Raw genomic sequence first — 17,771 nt, 5'->3', positions numbered from 1 at the left:
TGAAGGGGGGCGGGAGGAGGAGCCCGGCAGAGGGAGGACGGCCCGACTTGGGTCCGCCTGCCCTATCCCACAGACATCTGCTCTCAGTTTCTTTCTCTTTATGGTCGCTACAGATGACAAGGGGAGAGGAGCGGACCGAGGCTGAGGAAAAAAAAAGTCATGTCATAAAGATATAAACCGGTGCGGTGACTCACCTGCTCTTAGCCGCAGGTACGAGTTTGTGGCAGCGCCTCCGCTCTGCTAACCAGGAGCTCAGGTCGGCCTAACGTCATTTGGCTCGGCTGACTCAGATGACCGGGTTTCTAGTGACGAAGCAAAAGTGGGGCTTTCTCCCTTTTCTAGTCTGAAGCCCAGGAAGAAAGAAAAAAAAAAATGTCTGTATTCTCCAGTCTCCTGGGGTTGAACTTTGAGACAGGAATCAGGAAGGAGGGGGAAGGGAGCAGGAGGGGCGCGAGACTGGGGCACAGTCCGAGCTCGGAGGGTGGCCAGTACCTCTGGGGAGGGACCCCGGGGTCACTTAGCCCACAAGGTCTCTAAGCCCGGTCTCCGACACCACCACCCCCGGCCTTCTCTGGCTGCGAGATTCCCATCCAGAGCCCTAGCCCGCCTGCCCGGCCCCGCCTATTTTTTCTTTTTCCAAAGGGGGTTACACCCCCTCCCACCCCATTTCCCTCTTTCCCTAGCCTCGGGGCTTAAACCAATTACACTGCTTTGCAAACAAAGTGAGGGCCGGGCTTGGGGGGAGGAGACCTAGGGGAGGGGGCGCGCGGCGGCGGCGGCGTGGCTGGGCGGGAGGCGCGGCGGCCGGACTGGCAGGCGGCCGCCTTGCAGGTGCACCTCGGGCTTTGTAGGTGCGAGCGTCTTTGTGCGGCGGACAAATGGGGAGAGGACGAGGAGGTGGGCACTCGAGCGACGTAAGATCCACATCAGCTCAACTGCACTCGCCTCGCAGAGGCCGCCGGCTCACTTCCCGCGGAGGCGCTCCCGGGCGCCGCGCTCCGCGGCAGCCGCCTGCCCCCTGCGCTGCCCCCGCCCGCTGCGCCGCCGCCTCCGCCTTCGCGCACGCCGCGCCCCGCAGCTCCGGACTAGCTCTTCGCCCGGGTGGCGTTGGGCCCGCGCGGGCGCTCGGGTGACTGCAGCGGCTCGGCTCCCCTCCCCCGCCCCGCGCCGCGCCGCGCGGCCGCCCGTCGCTTCGCACAGGGCTGGATGGTTGCGTCGGGCTGGGTGGCTCCAGGATGTTAGGGACTGTGAAGATGGAAGGGCATGAGACCAGCGACTGGAACAGCTACTACGCGGATACGCAGGAGGTGAGAGGCGAGGCGAGGCGGGCGGCCGGCGGGGCGCCCCTGGAGCCCGTGCCGGGGGAGGCCGGGGAACGGTGGGCGCCGGGCAGGGCGGGCCGGGGGCGCCTCCTCGGTGCCATCGCTGCCTGCCCGCTGGTGTGGCCCCGGCCGGGCCTCGGCCGGGCCTGGAAGCGGGACCTGCTGCCCTGGTCTGTCCCGACTCTCGCAGACGGCGAGAGAGTTTTAGGAAACTCCAGGCTTTGAAAACAGCGGCTCTGGGAAGCACTTGCCTCTTCCCAGCGGAGACGGGGAGCGAGAGCCGGGCCCGGGGTGCCGCGGGCGGGAGAGCGCGGGCGCGAGTTAGAAGCAACTCTGAGAAAGCCGGAGCACGCCCGCAAGGAGACTTCTTCCTCCCGCTGTTTAATTCGCAGACCTCTTCTAATTAAAGCGCCCTGCCGCCAAGTTGAGTGTCTCAATAATGAAACGATTTCTAAATTTCGTAAAACTTGTTCTTCAAAAGCCCTGTTTGGGGAGAAGTGTGTTCCTTCTTCTCTAAAACCGCTGGGTGGCGCTAGTACGACCAGAATCTTCTCTCAGAACTCTGGGCCCAGAACCTGTTTCTCTTCATTGTCCCCTTAGTGGCACGTTCTTGGGGTTTATTTTACAATGTGCATAAAAGGATTACAGGGAAAACCAGGTACAGGCAGAACTGCCACCTATTAAAAGTAGTTTTCTGGGAACAGCTGGCTATTAACCCCCAAAAGTTTAATTGCCATTATTGGAAATGCGTATTGGAACTGCCTGGGATAATTTTGGGAAGAGAGAAAGAAAATAAAACCCCAAGGTAAAAAATACTTCTAAGACGTGGACAGGAAAATATAGAATCAGGTAATATTTTGATGGTAACTAATGTGTTTAGATTCATATATTCACAAGTTTACCTCTGAGTTTATTTGCATACCATAGTTTAGTGGGTGTTCCTATTTAAATCTATTTGTTCTCTTGTTTTCAGATGGACTCATATTTGCTGATGAAAATAAACTTAAGGACGTAATTATTCCTTATTAAATTATTAGAGGAGTACTTTTTAACATCCCTAGGTTCTGTATTTTTAAATACTGTACCTAATGCTTCCCCACATTGCTATGGATAAGGATTTTCGCTTCTTGATGATTTTAAAAGGAGCTCAGAGGTCTTCCAGAGGTTTAATTCTGATGCAGTCATCTCGACCCCGCCATTCTATCAAGACCCCTATAGAAAAGTGCTTTCTTACATGTTAAATCTGAGAATTAGTAAATACAATAGCATTAAGAGAAAATAAGTAGAATTTGATTTTAGAATTTTAAATTATTCAAGACTACTCACGGAGTTTCAAAAGCCAGGCATTGAAATCATCATCAGCAATATATCATTATGGGGAAAAAATGATTTGTTTTGACAAACTGTGTCACCAAATTTTTCAAACAGGGGACTGTGAAGTGGTGACAAAATTAATGCAAGTTTCTGAATAGCTTGCAGCGGTGTACATGTAAAGCCACGTTAAAATCAAAAGTATATAGCACATTGAGATTATTATGGCACCCCCTCCCAGCCCTTTCTGTTATGGATCTGTTTTTAGTTTTATTTTTCCAAAACTTATTTAATTTCTGAGTTTGCTTCCCTTTTAACATTATAGTTGCTACAGGTAGGTAGAAAACACTGCTTCTAAATATGATAAACAACAAAAAGTCACCAAAGGCAATAAAATCCTAGGACAGTAAAGCCAGTTGTCGGGAAATAAATGTTTCAGGAGTCCCCAGTCCATAGATGATTTGCACTATCAGGGAGTTTCATTAACAGCCTCCTAGAAAAACCGAAACCGCTGCGTGGTCAGCCAGGCCTACAGACTCAGGCGAAGAGGGTGTGGAGCTGGTGGTTCCCTGTGGTCCACCCCAGCGGGCTTGTGACATGGAACTCATTGCACCCTAAGGGTGAAGTGAATAAGCAGAGGGTCCGAGATTAATTCTATTTTTGGAGTTTTAAAGACGATTTTCCCCAAAGAGCGCTTTGCTGAGGCTGGTTGAAGTGGAGACTTGGGATACCGCCAGGTGCGGATGGAGGAGGTAATGAAGGGGCCCTGGAAGCCAGCCCCTGAGCCTGGCTTGTAAGGCGATTACACATCTTCCTGGGGACATATTTTCTGTTTTTGCGCTTATCTTTTCATGCCTGCCGTGCTAGGATTTTCCCCCTGCCGTGCAAGACGTCTTTGCTTAGTCTGGGGAGGGCGCCTAGCCGTTTGCCCCGGTTGGGAGTGTCTCGTGTTCTGCAGAAATGCTCTGCACTTGCTCCCGGGTTCGCTCCGGGCGGCAGCCCTCCGGCGCCCACCACTAACCCCGCCCTCCGGGGCCTCTTCACTCGCTGTCTCCGCTCCAGGCCTACTCCTCCGTCCCAGTCAGCAACATGAACTCAGGCCTGGGCTCCATGAACTCCATGAACACCTACATGACCATGAACACCATGACCACGAGCGGCAACATGACCCCAGCGTCCTTCAACATGTCCTATGCCAACCCGGGCCTGGGGGCCGGCCTGAGCCCCAGCGCGGTAGCCGGCATGGCAGGGGGCTCGGCAGGTGCCATGAACACCATGACGGCAGCCGGCGTGACGGCCATGGGGACAGCGCTGAGCCCCGGCGGCATGGGCGCCATGGGCGCGCAGCCGGCGGCTTCCATGAACGGCCTGAGCCCCTACGCGGCTGCCATGAACCCGTGCATGAGCCCCATGGCGTACGCGCCGTCCAACCTGGGCCGCAGGAGCGCGGGCGGCAGCGGCGACGCCAAGACGTTCAAGCGCAGTTACCCGCACGCCAAGCCGCCCTACTCGTACATCTCGCTCATCACCATGGCCATCCAGCAGGCGCCTAGCAAGATGCTCACGCTGAGCGAGATCTACCAGTGGATCATGGACCTCTTTCCCTATTACCGGCAGAACCAGCAGCGCTGGCAGAACTCCATCCGCCACTCGCTGTCCTTCAATGACTGCTTTGTCAAGGTGGCGCGATCCCCGGACAAGCCGGGCAAGGGCTCCTACTGGACGCTGCACCCGGACTCCGGCAACATGTTCGAGAACGGCTGCTACTTGCGCCGCCAGAAGCGCTTCAAGTGCGAGAAGCAGCCGGGGGCAGGCGGCGCGAGCGGGAGCGGGAGCGGTGGCACCAAGGGCGGCCCTGAGAGCCGCAAGGACCCCTCCGGCGCCGCTAACCCCAGCGCCCACTCACCTCTCCACCGGGGCATGCACGGGAAGGCTGGCCAGCTAGAGGGCGCGCCGGCCCCTGGGCCCGACACCAGCCCCCAGACTCTGGACCACAGTGGGGCGACTGCGACAGGGGGCGCCTCGGAGTTGAAGACTCCAACCTCCTCATCTGCACCCCCCATAAGCTCCGGGCCCGGGGCGCTGGCCTCTGTGCCCCCCTCTCACCCAGCACACGGCCTGGCACCCCACGAGTCCCAGCTGCACCTGAAAGGGGACCCCCACTACTCTTTTAACCACCCATTCTCCATCAACAACCTCATGTCCTCCTCGGAGCAGCAGCACAAGCTGGACTTCAAGGCATACGAGCAGGCACTGCAGTACTCGCCTTACGGCTCTACGTTGCCCGCCAGCCTGCCTCTTGGCAGCGCCTCAGTGACCACCAGGAGCCCCATCGAGCCCTCAGCCCTGGAGCCGGCATACTACCAAGGTGTGTATTCCAGACCTGTCCTAAATACTTCCTAACACCCCGGGACTGGGGGGTTTGTCTGGCATGGCCATGCTGGTAGCAAGAATGAAAAAATTCAACAGCAAACAAAACACAAACCAAACCGACAACAGCATAATAAAATCCCAACAACTATTTTTATTTCATTTTTCATGCACAACCTTTCCCCCAGTGCAAAAGACTGTTACTTTATTATTGTATTGAAAACTCATTGTGTATATTACTACAAAGACAACCCCAAACCAACAATTTTTTTCCTGGGAAGTTTAATGATCCACATGTGTATATATGAAATTCTCCTCCTTCCTTGCCCCCCTCTTTCTTCCCTCTTTCCCCTCCAGACAACATTCTAGTCTGTGCAGGGTTATTTAAAAAAAACAAAAAAGGAAGATGGTCAAGTTTGTAAAATATTTGTTTGTGATTTTTCCCCCTCCTTACCTGACCCCCTACGAGTTTACAGGTCTGTGGCAATACTCTTAACCATAAGAATTGAAATGGTGAAGAAACACGTATACACTAGAGGCTCGTAAAAGTATTGAAAGACAATACTGCTGTTATGTAGCAAGATATAAACAGATTATAAACATCAGAGCCATTTGCTTTTCAGTTTACATTTCTGATACATGCAGAGAGCAGATGTCTTTAAATGAAATACATATATATTGTGTATGGACTTGATTATGCACATGCTCAGATATGTAGACATCCTTCGTATATTTACACAACATATAGAGGTAATAGATAGGTGATATACATGATGCATTCTCAAGAGTTACTTGACCGAAAAGTTACAAGGACCCCAACCCCTTTGTCCTCTCTACCCACAGACTGCCCTGGGAATCAGTTCCTCAGGAATTGCCCTCCAGAACTCTGCTTCTTGCTTTGCAGAGTGCCATGGTCATGTCATTCTGAGGTCACATAACGTATAAAATTAGCTTCTATGATTGTATACCATTTAAAGAATATTTTTTTCCAGAAAAATTGAATATTATGATGTTGGAGGAGAGAGAAGTTATAGGGAGCCGGATTTCAAAACGTGGTCCAAGATTCCAAAATCCTATTGATTGTGGCCATTTTAATCATTGCTATCATGTGCTTGTTTCATCCAGTGTTAATGCACTTTCCACAGTTGGACATGGTGTTAGTATAGCCAGACGGGTTTCATTATTATTTCTTTTTGCTTTCTCAATGTTAATTTATTGCATGGTTTATTCTTTTCCTTTACAGCTGAAATTGCTTTAAATGATGGTTAAAATTACAAATTAAAATGTTAATTTTTATCAATGTGATTGTAATTAAAAGTATTTTGATTTAAATAACAAAAATAATACGAGATTTTAAGCCGTGGAAAATGTTCTTGATCATTTGCAGTTAAGGACTTTAAATAAATCAAATGGTAACAAAAGAGGATTTCTGTTATTTCTCTTAACTAAATCCGAAGTGGATATTCTAAATACGATATTTTTCAAATTCTAGAACTGAATATAATGACAAAAACAAAATTGTTTTGTCTGTGATTTTAATGAATGTGTAGCTAGTAAAAAGCACTGAAAGAAATTCAAGTAAAGTGCATAAATTGAATTAATACTCCAAGAATTGAGATTTTTATGATTCTTTGTTCCCAGTGATGTTTACTTCATTTTTTTTCTCACACCGGCTTAAGCCTTCTGTGTTTCCTTTGAGCCTTTCCACTACAAAATCAAATATTAATTTAACTACCTTTCCTCCTTCCCCAATGTATCACTTTCCATTATCTGAGAATTCTTCCAATGAAAATAAAATATCAGCTGTGGCTGATAGAATTAAGTTGTCTCCAACAGAGACTCCTGAACCCTCTTCTCATTAAAAGAGAAACAAAACTTAGCCATCAGGGTAGCTCCAGAGGAGGTGGGAGGAGGGAAGTTAATTCGCTCTGGCAGGGGCAGCGTTGTGCCGACAAGACAATTTAGGTTGGCCGCTATTTTGCATTTTGTGAAGATATTTTTTACATTTTTATTCAAAAATATCGTTCCTAAGTACTTAAAGTTGATTATTTGTTTGCCTTCTAAGGGCTTTTAAATGCAACTTCACACCCCATAGTTGCTTGGGATCACAAAATGATTAATCTCCTTTGATAGCAGGCTCACTTTCCAGTCCACCTATTTCTTTGTAAGTCTTGTTCGGATTGACATCAACAATAACAACACCAGCTCAAGCGGAGGCCGGCCTGCCTGAGCCCTTGTGTATGAACTCCATCCTCACCAGGGCTTGAACTTGGACAGCCTTTACTTTGATCGCCCCACTCCACACCGGGGACAAGATAAAAAGAGCTGTGTGAGTCCCTTAATTATAGCGTAATTGCCTCCCCAGATGAGAGAAAGGGTGCCATGTAGCACTTGAGAAAAATCTAGAAATCCCACACCCCAGCTCACTTCAACTAATGAAAGGAGGAGAGGAGGGAAATTACTAGCTTGAGTAATTTCAAACCCTGTCTTGGAGGCCTCGGAAGGACATTAAAGTCCCCAAGAGAGGAAAAAGCTTCCAATCCCAACAGTTACTCATATTTACATAAGGTAAACAAACGTTGGCAAATTCAGCTTCCAAATGTAATATAAAGGCGTGGGCTTGGGCCTGGGAATCCCGCCCCCACTGAATCTAAGATGTTTAACTTCTGTGCTGTCCTGTTTCTCCTTTTCAACGTAATAGAAACATCAGCGCCTTGCCCTCACCCCATAAAGCTTAAGTTAGCCTTAGCTCTTGCTCTCTTACTTGCCGGAGACTTTTTCTAGTTATGCGGGGAAGGGGGTACTTTGGAGGCCTGCCTCAGGAGCTGGGTTGCGGGGAGCCTGCAGGCTCAGCCCTACCTCGTGGGCTTCTCGCGGTTCTCGGATCTCACACTCCGCCACCTCTGGGCGATGCGACCTGCCGCCCGCGCGTTAGGACGCGCGCGGGTTGGCATCCAGGACAGCTGGTTGCCAGGGAAGGCGGACAGAGCAGGACAGCAAGCATCTCGAGGTGACAAGCGCAGTTAGTTCTTCATTGTTTGGGCATTTTCCCCTCCTAGCGAATAAATCTCCTGTTGAGCCCGGGACCTAAAAGTCAACAAAGAAGGCCAGCCGCCTCGTTACGGCTCCAGCGGCCCCCGCGGCCCGCGTTGGCGCGGCTTCTCCCGCTGCGTAATCCCTTCCTCGGAAACCCGAACACACAAACGCTCGGGCGCCCGGGCCGGGGCGCCGCGGCCCTGGGACAGGAGGAAAACATCTGTGGTTCCGAGGGAGTGCGGGTACCCTCCCGAGAGCGCTGCCTTTCTGCGACCACCCACCCCATCCACTTTTCGTCTCGGTGTTTCCACATTTCTTCACCTCGCCAGCTCCTGAAGACCAGGGCCGGAAAGGGCCTGCTGACTGCCCCGCCGCAGTGCCCCGCTCGCAGGATTCAGGAATTTCGCCCGAGATGGGGGAGGGGTCCTCGGAGAGGGGAGGGAGGGGGCGGGGAGGGGCGAGGAGGGAAAGCATTCCTCCTGACCCAAGTGTACAGCTCCAGAGGCACTCGGACCCACCAACGCCACCGAGAAAACACTTCTAGAAAAAAAGGAGAAAAAAAAAACTTTGGGAGTGAGTATAGGACAGGGGAGGGGAGCTGCAATTGTTACTCTCACCTTGCGTTTAGGAAGCACAGGTCTGAAACATTTTTAAGATGATAAAAAGAGAACCAAAGATAGGGAAGAAGAAAAGCTCATCGGTTCTATTCAGCAAAAATTAAACAACTCTCAAGTGTTCACAAGCGAAAGGAAGCTCTGTCCATTTTCTACATGATGACTAATACTGTGTTTAAATCAAAGACAAAATTTAATTTCCATCGTCCCTTTGTGATCCCCCTCATACAGAATAAACTGGTAAGAATTATTAGGGAAGGAGGGATTAAAACAAACAAGATCCTACTAAAGCTCCTAACCTCTGTTTTCATTTTCTGAAGGCTAGATACCTGATTGATTTCACTGAAAGTATAAAACACATTATTTTTCTCAGAATTCTAACAGATTTGAATGAGCCATGACAGAAGAGGAGTCTTGAAGTGATAAAAATGTAAGCCCTTGTTTTGGCATTTTGAAAAATTGGTCTCAATTCCACAAACATGCTTATTAAGTTTTTTTGCAAAAAATTGCTGAGATCAATACAAATTCCTTTCAATGCGAGCCAAAGTAGGAGACCTGTAGCCCAAATTAATTAACCTTTCCTCAAGATCAATTGGCTTTCTGTTGATTTAGCAGTAATATTGTAGAACATTTAGCTATCATGTATTTTAATGTGATACCTCAATGTCAAGAGGAAAAAAATTGTTGAAAAATAAAATTGCTTAAATAATTAATAGACATTTTATACATTTGTAAAAAATATTTTGCCTTCAAAAATTAAATAATTGTAATAAAGTGTGCTTTGCAACCAAATGGAGTTAAGAACATGCCTAATTACTCCAAGATAGTTATATGCAAAAAGGTGATTGTTTTAAATATACCTAGAACTAAATAGGTATTCAAATTATGCTGAAACTGAAAAACAAAATTTTCTCAAAGTAAAAGAATCGTTAGAATCAACAGATTCTCATGAGAGTAAAAATGTAAGAAAATGAAAAAACGTGAAGATTTCACAATATTCCTGTTTATAAATAGAATCTATTTGGCAAGGTAAAGGATTTTTTAAAGTAGCCACTTATGTTTTATTTTCATCCACGACGTTATTTAGTGTATCCAAATAACTTTTAACAACAGATTACCTTAAATCTTCTGTTTTTTTCTTCCAAATAGTTAAGTTTGGGGGATAACAGCCCCACTGGCTTTTCCCTTTTTAGCCCCAGCCCAGCGTGGTTCTTTGAACTTTGGCCAACTGGGAGTGCAGCCCTCAGCTTTTTGTTCTCCACCATCATTTTACAAAGCAATACGGGACTGGAAAATACCCATGTCGTTCAATTTTAACTTGTAAAATGCATGCATTTTCCTATTATAAACATTTTAAAACACCTGACAAGGGGGAAATCCTCACTTGCCACCTTTCTTTTTCTATTTAACTTCCTTATTTCTTCAATTACGTTAGCTGTGACTACAATGTAAGAGCAAAGCGCATGGTGAGAGTGAGTGCTCCTCCCCCTTGCAGCCCCAGGAAATAAGGAGCCCTCCTTCTTCCAGGTGCCACTCCGTAATCTTTTGGGGTTCTCTATGTTCCAGTCAACCTACAGGACAGAGGCAAGATATTCTCCCTCAAAATCCGGTAAGGAACGGGCTTAAGTAGAATCGTGCTGGAACACATCAGAATCCAGGTGGAATGCAGGTCAAGTCACTAGCGAAATCAAGTTAAGAACCAGGCCAGTGACACTCACGGCAGGCCTGACTCAGAATTTAGGTGTGAGGTTGCCTTGGTTTGACTTTTTACGTCTCTTAACACCCGTTCAAGATTACAAATCAGGGGCTTTTTCTTTTTTTTAATTTCTGAAAGCAAGAAAAAAACAACCTGGAAATTCCCCCCAAAGCATTGCCTGGAAATACGGAACAATGAATTAAATTGGAAACCTCCTTAGTCCTCCCCCTCCCCTCCACACACACCTTTGAAAAGGAGTACATTTGTTACTCTTTTGCTTGCCCGCTCATATCCCGGGTCAGTTTTTTGGTTTCTCTCTCTTACACTAAAGGATTGTTTTAAAACACAAACAATTAATGAAAAGACTGTAAGGGGCTTTGCGGCGGTTTGTATCCTTTGTATATTTAAAGCGTCCATTATGCCCGAGGGAGGAAGAAGGCGCCCGCCTAGTCCCGTGCTCCAGGAGAGCGGAATTTCTTTGCCTGATTCAGGTGATTGGGATATTATTGGAACGTTCCCCTAGCTCTGGATCCCACCTGAGGGGCTTTGTGCCTCACTACCGCAGTCCACCTATACACTCGTAAACCAATTGCGGCTCAACCCTGGGCACCAACGCCCGCTGCGTCCTCCACCGCTTTTCGTTGGTGGAGGCCAATTGAGGAACTCAAGCTGCAATGAGCCGTGTTGTAGCGCAGGGCCTCGTCCAGGTTTCCTCGCCTCTCCCTGGAGTCACACCGCCTTCTGCTGACACGCGCTTCCTTTGTGTCATGCCTGGCTAATATATTAATGGGGCGGATAACCCGGATCCTTCGCGGAGGGGAGGAGGGGATTGGAGATGGGGAGGGCAGGGAAGGGAACCGAACAGCTCTGGTTGCTGACCCTTGGGCCAAAGAGCCCTTGGGCTGACCGGGGATGGGGGAGCGAATCGAGGTGGGGAAAGTTCACATTGGGAACACTGAAAGTAAACTTAAATGCCTGAAACAAGTTTTAGAAAAGGTGACCTGATGCCAGTGCGCGGTCCTGGGCACAAACTGCGCGCAGCCAGACACCGCGGACGCTCCGGAAACTGCCCCTCCGGCGGAGCGGGCTGCGCGCCTGCAGCTGAGTGTCTGCTTCCCCCACCCCACTCCCGCGGCCGGGAGCTCCGCCGCGCTGTGCTGTGTGCAGAGTCACAGGTGAAAAGTCCTAACTGCGTGTTGCACGAAGGCCCCTCGCGGAGTGCACACCTTCGGGGTCGCAGACTCATTAAGCTCTAGCCGAGCCAGCCACCTTAGATGCTGGGTCCCCAGTGCTTAAAAATAAAGACCAGCCCGTTCCCTGCCATCAGGGAGAAACCACCTTTCCCCACCCTCACCCCCAAAGGGTTTTGCGCCCTCCCAGTCGGAGGTCTTCACTCATCAGCCACACAGGTGGATCCCCTGCGCTACGCCAGGTAGGCGGGAGGAACTGCAGACCTGCCCCGAGGCCTGAAGCCCAAAGGTCCCCGCCGCTGGGTGCTCGCCGGGTCTCCAGTCCCGGCCTCTCGGGCCGAGCCCCCTCCCCGCTGGACCCTGGCCCGCCAGACGGTGCCCGTGTGCCTCAAGACATATGCTGCCCGCAGGCCGCGCTGCCCGACGTGGTGCTCATTGCCGAGGCGGTTCTCAGCCCATCAAAAGCCCGGGCTTTCTTCAGCCGTATGGGCCGCGAGGTGAACAACAATGCCCAGGCCCCTTCACTTCAAAAGCAGCGATCAGGGAAAAGGCTCCCCCAGAGAATTTTTTTTCCCCTCTTTCATTCCTGGTTTGAAAAAAAAAAAAAAAAAAAAAGCATCAGCAACTCCTGGGCCCGGGCGAGCCTAATGCCCTTTGATGGGGATTGAATTCATTATCTCCAATAACACAATTGTGCTTGGCCAACGAAAAGAGCAAAGCAGGGCTCTATCCCGCCGGAGGGGCCCGGCCGGGCGGGGCGGGCCGGCGAACAGCGCTCCTGGGACCCGCGCAGAGGCGCAGTCCTGGCCCGCCAGGCCCAATTCGGCGCCCTCTGGGCGCTGGGGCGCGGGCGGTAGGGAGGCTGCGGGACTACTGGCGCCGCCCGCAGGGACCAAGCAGAGAGGGGCGGGACGGCTCTGTCGTTTGATTTAGATTTATTTTTCGTTCCTCCCTTCGCAACCATCCCCCGAGGGCAGCCTCCGCAGACTGGGTATATCCTCTCTCCCGGCCTCCAGCTGCGAAGCCGCCCTGCGTCCCTAGCTGAGCGTGCGGGGTTCTCAGCATCCGGGCCGCGCCGCCCAGCCTCGGCGCGGAGCCGGCTGTATTCGCAACCTGGCACCGAAAAACTAGGCCCCCTCTCGCTTCCACGCCAGCCATTGCGGAAAGGTGCCCCAGGAGCCTAAGCGAGGCCCACGGGACAGCGGATCCCTCCCCCTAGTGCAGGGGTCTGGGCTTGGGACATGATCCCTTGTCCCCTCCTCCCCCGGGCCCATGGACACTGCCTGGGACCGCCACCTGACATGAATGTCGCCTCCTCCCAGATTCCACCACCATCCCTGCCCTTTCAGCCACCTCCAGCCCCCGCCTATCTGCCGTCTTGATTGTACCAAGGTGGAGGTGAAAATCGGCTAAAACAGACATTGCATGTCTTGACCTCTTGTGTGTGTGTGTGTGTGTGTGTGTGTGAGAGAGAGAGAGAGAGAGAGAGAGAGAACGGGGGAGAGAGGAAGAAAGAGAGAGGGATGGGGAAAAGAGAGAGAGAAAGAGATTATATTTTGAATCTCTAGGAATCATGAGCAAAGAAGATGGCATCTGGTGTCTTAAATCGCAGTTCTAGGCATTACTGAGATGCTTCCTACACAACCTTACTCTCCCTCACCCCCCATTACTGAGGAAAGTTCGGAGTGCAGTTTTGTTTTAGACAGGTAAATAATAATAATAACAATTTAAAGTCCTTTAAAATACAGAACACTTATTGAAATGCTCTGTGGTGGTAACTGTGGATTGGTGGTTCCTCACCAATGAGTCATGACTATCCCAACCTACAAGCAATGGATTCTTCACCTTTCTCTTCAGAGAATTAGAGCCAGACACATGCTGTAGGAGGTATATAGACAGGCAGATAACTATATATATTCACTCAAATAGATATATTGACTTAGAGGAGCATCCACAAGAATTTCTCATCTGTACAACTGTCCTGAAAGCAAGGGAGAAAGAAATTGAGTAATTGCTGATTTGAGGTCAACCAAGAGAAGTGTTACAGATTTGACTTTCAGCAAGGCATTATTTTCATCAGGAGATATAGGGATTAGTTATTTAATTCTCTTCAGCATAAAGTAGAGTAGTCTTCACAAATTCAACCCGTTGACTCTGACTACAACCTTTAATGTTAAGGCCACCGCACTGGGGGCAGTGAGGTGGGGGGGGGGGTTCCTCTTGGTGTGTAAGATTAAAAGACCAGTTTTTTGTTCCGAGGCTTTCTTTTTTTCCCCTTTGTCTTATGGAGCAGAATTCTAAATGTAATTTACATTAAAACATATATTTACTTTAATGAAGTCTGAGGTAAATAGTTTTCATTTACCTCAGAAACGATGTAAAACTTTTACCTTGCAGCTATTCTGAGTCTCTAATAAAGAAGTGTATGGGAAATTCTATTCTTTAGGTGGGTTTTAAACTCTGGATTCTACAAGTTCTCAAAAAAAATGAATGACTTCTCTTTTGGACCCTTAGCCCATTTTTTTTATTAACTTACTAAAAATAGGTTTGAATCTTGGTGACTGGTTCATTTACATTGTGGTGACTTACTTCAGTCACCTTTTATAAAATCTCTTTTGCAACATCGAGTGGAGATTTAATCTTTGTCTTGAATTGTGCCACACACATCCCACACCTGGTGGACTGCTGTGCTTCCTTTGCATATTCATTGTCACATGCTTAGAAATAATGGGAAGAGAAAGGCATTTATACAGGGTAAAGATGGCAGTGAATTAGATTTTACATATTAACAATTTGAATAAGAATTTAACATAATATGTATAATCAGAGAAAGTTATATGTAAGTATAGCTATTTAAGAATTATTTTTCATGATATTTTGAGGACTTCAGAGGACCCAGGACCCAGGGTAAGAACTATTCCCTGCATAACAATATGTTCAAAACAACCACCAAAAAAGCTTTAATTCTGACAGATAGTCACCCGACCACAGAAGCTACAGGACAGGCCTGTGGTTTATCACATAAACAATTTATCTAGTGTCTGAGCACACATAAAGGATTATGTGGCTTCAGGTGAGCAGGACCTCATAGGACGGATGAATTACTAAACAAAAGATACTATGATTTTCATGTAGATGTCTTTGGCCATGGAACAGAATTAGGAAGGAAGGAGATGGGAAACATTTCCACAGAAATGAAAATCCAATGTAATCTAAAGTGCAACTCCAAAGCCTATTTCAGCCTTGAGATTCTCTGAACCATGAAGCCATGGAAAATAGTGATCGAAAAGACCCTTTATGTCTTCTAGTTCACTCATCTGCAAGATTACTCTCCTCAGAATATTCCCAAGCCATGTCTTGAATAGATTTAAATGTCAAGAATTGAAGGACTCCTTTTCACTTCTCGAGTTTCTTAAATTATATTCATGGTGCAAAACATTTTGCCAACTGAATATTTTCTCTGTTATTTATTAAGGTAAAATTGTCTTGCATTTTAACATGCCTCTTTTAGGATCCATTTTTATTAGTTCTCAAACCTGTTTCAGATACCCAAATGCTTGTCTCTTTATTTATTTAGCCAATTTATACATACTTACTTTATTTAGTTCCTATGTAAGATTGATCCAAACAAAATCCCAGTTGGGAAACTTCCTTTAATATGTATTAAGCATTTGATTTTCTATTCTTAATACCGAGAGGGAAATAATAAATTTAAATCTCAAATTCCTTTGAATGATACCAGCATTATAAACATGAGACTTGATCCATTTGTGAGACGTCACCCAAATGCTAAGTCATGAAGTCTCTTTGCCTTTTAATTTATGATAAGACATCATAGGACCTAAACTTCTCAAAATATGGTAAACTCTTAAATTATAAGAAAGAAAACTAGAAACGAATTTGGAGTTGGTTCATTGAGAATACTGTTTCTCTTACTGGAGAGATTTCAGAGGGTTTGTTCCTTGTGACCCAGAGATTTACATGTGTCCTATCAGGAATACATTATATCAGAGTTTTTAAAAGCAAATAGACCAAGGCAGTTCATTATAAAACTTCTAAAGAGAAGTAAAACTTCTATATTTCAATTGCAGAGATTCAGAAGCTGGAACTGGAGTGCTGCATTATGATTTGGCATCCCAGACTCAGAACCAGACTCTGGCTCCCAAAGTGCCAAAGGAGTAGCCCACCCTCTCAACAGTGACCATGCTATGTTCAGGCTTACCCCTGTCTTTCATACTTCAGCATTTCCGCTGAGTCAGGCAATTAGAAAGGAAATGCTCCTTTAGTCTGACAGATAATTCACTTTAGAAGTATACTCATAGCAAGAACAGATTGTGAGGTAAGCAGAGAGAGGAAATGAGAAATATTGAGAAATGATCTCCACTGCATTCCATTCACCTACCTCATCTTATAAAATGGAATAGGTGAAAAGGGAAAATCATAATTAGAATCAAAATGAAATATTGTAAGGTCTCTGATGAGTCAAAGAGTGATACTGAGAAGTTGTGTAATAATACTATAATTTACATACATCTATTGAATACAAGATTGCAAATATTTCAGCTTCCTTCCAATTTGCTACTTGGTCTTGAGAGGAGAAAGTTCTACTCAGTCTTGATGATTTATATGATACAGCAAGTGACAGTGCTGGGTTTTATTCAGTTCCCTGGAAAATGAGTACTACCTTAAAATATCCAAAGATACTTCTTAAATAAACTAAGATTTGCTTTTTTTCCCCCAGGATTTATAGTAAACACATATTTTAAAGTCTTATGTTCACTTACAGTTGTTACCAGGTGATGCTGTTTGTGGAATAACCTCAGATTTTAACATTAAGCACAAATTAACTTTCCTGGAGTATAACAGAATCCTTTATATTTTCATCTTATCCTCAGCAACAGAAAAAGTGGTATAATAGCCAGTGTTCAACCTGAAATATAAAAAATATGTAGAACATAGTAAGATTCCTCTCAACTACAGGCAAGAATTATCATTGAATTACAACTGAAATTATCATTGAGGATAATAAACAATGATTACCATGCTTTGAAATAAAAATTTTAAGTGTTTTTTAACTCAGGTGGGTAACTTGTTTTCAAGAGGAACAGAAAACTGAGATTGCCAAGGAAATATAAGTGTTGAAAAGATGAGAGAAACGGAAGTACCATAGCAGAAGCAGCAAAAGGTATTAGGTCATATATAGACTCACAGCCCCGGGGACTGAGGGAGTGAGAGATGGGACACAGGCAAATTAGTAGCTGGGGAGAGCTAGACAGAGTGTGCTGAGGAAGGGCCAGGCGTGAAAAGATTTGGTGTTGTCATAGCAACAGGCTCAGCCCTGCTCCCCCTGAAGCCCATTCAGCTCTGAGCGGCCGGAACACGTTTTTAATTAAAGCGTATAAAAGTTGTTTTGTAAGGACTTCTCATCCGATAGATTTCAAAATGGTTAATCAGGCTTCATCTCCTTTTGATGCTCACAAGAGCATGGGCTATAGCATGCACAGAAACTACTGCTGCTGCCGCTAAGTGAGTTATCTCTCAATCACACCTAATACCCGAAATGAGCAAGGCATCTAGTTATTTACATACACAAAAACAGAGGATTCAAGTGGGAGTGGGGAGTCCATTTTTATGATGGTGAGTGGAAGCATTAATTTTCTTTGCTATGGAACTCAGTTCTCTGGATGGCCATGGTCCCTGGTTGATGTTGTATTTAACTTTTGAAAACAGCAAGATGTTTTTTTTCCTTTGAGAGATTTCATCTCCCTTTCTCCCAAATCTTGGCTGATGATCTTGTTTCTAACTTCACTGAAAAAGAAAAAAAAAAAAAGAGAGAGAGAGAGATGATTTTACCTCTCATCCATTTCTTCATCTACCCTTATCCCAACTGAACATTTATACTCCTATACCAACGCATCCTCCATTAGGTCGCAGATGAGGAGTCCTGCCTTCTCTCTGGGACAAACATACTGACCAAATGATTTTACTGAACACCAACATTAGACAAAGACACTCTATAACCAGATTGAAGTGAGACAAAACCAAGACCACTTTGTAATTTTGTCTTAGCACAGATGAAAACAAGATCACTATGTAAACTACAACTTTAGCAAACATACCCTCATCCTAGCTAATAAGAGTAACTGTTGCTTCTTTACAAATTACAGCTGTAAACAGAGTCCCACTTTCTTGAACTCTCCCCAGAATAACCTGACACAAGCACCAATCCTAT

At 46.9% G+C, this 17,771-nt stretch overlaps 2 protein-coding genes and 1 long non-coding RNA gene across 3 annotated transcripts in view; 1 reads left to right on the top strand and 2 right to left on the bottom strand.

The window, feature by feature from the left end:
- Positions 1 to 934: 934 nt before the first annotated feature.
- Positions 935 to 6,424, top strand: FOXA1 (forkhead box A1). Its single transcript, XM_017530851.2, has 2 exons — positions 935 to 1,307; positions 3,696 to 6,424. Exons 1-2 carry the CDS (start codon positions 1,236 to 1,238, stop codon positions 5,034 to 5,036), a joined length of 1,413 nt encoding a protein of 470 aa, XP_017386340.1. The 5' UTR covers positions 935 to 1,235; the 3' UTR covers positions 5,037 to 6,424.
- Positions 6,425 to 6,669: 245 nt separating this feature from the next.
- Positions 6,670 to 8,408, bottom strand: LOC119471677. The gene is made up of 2 exons (XR_005200741.1): positions 8,321 to 8,408; positions 6,670 to 8,090 (listed from the first exon to the last, which is right to left on the bottom strand). It is a non-coding gene; the product is annotated as an uncharacterized LOC119471677 (long non-coding RNA).
- A 7,638-nt stretch (positions 8,409 to 16,046) lies between these two features.
- MIPOL1 (mirror-image polydactyly 1) overlaps positions 16,047 to 17,771 on the bottom strand; it is a 373,668-nt gene continuing 371,943 nt past the window's right edge. The window contains exon 14 of the transcript XR_001826007.2: positions 16,047 to 16,469. The gene's annotated coding sequence lies outside the window, so the exon portion shown is untranslated. The remainder of the gene's footprint in view (positions 16,470 to 17,771) is intronic.

Source organism: Cebus imitator, unplaced genomic scaffold, assembly GCF_001604975.1.
Source record: "Cebus imitator isolate Cc_AM_T3 unplaced genomic scaffold, Cebus_imitator-1.0 Scaffold69, whole genome shotgun sequence".
Lineage (NCBI taxonomy): Eukaryota > Metazoa > Chordata > Mammalia > Primates > Cebidae > Cebus > Cebus imitator.
This window is presented reverse-complemented; position numbering and strand designations above follow the sequence as displayed.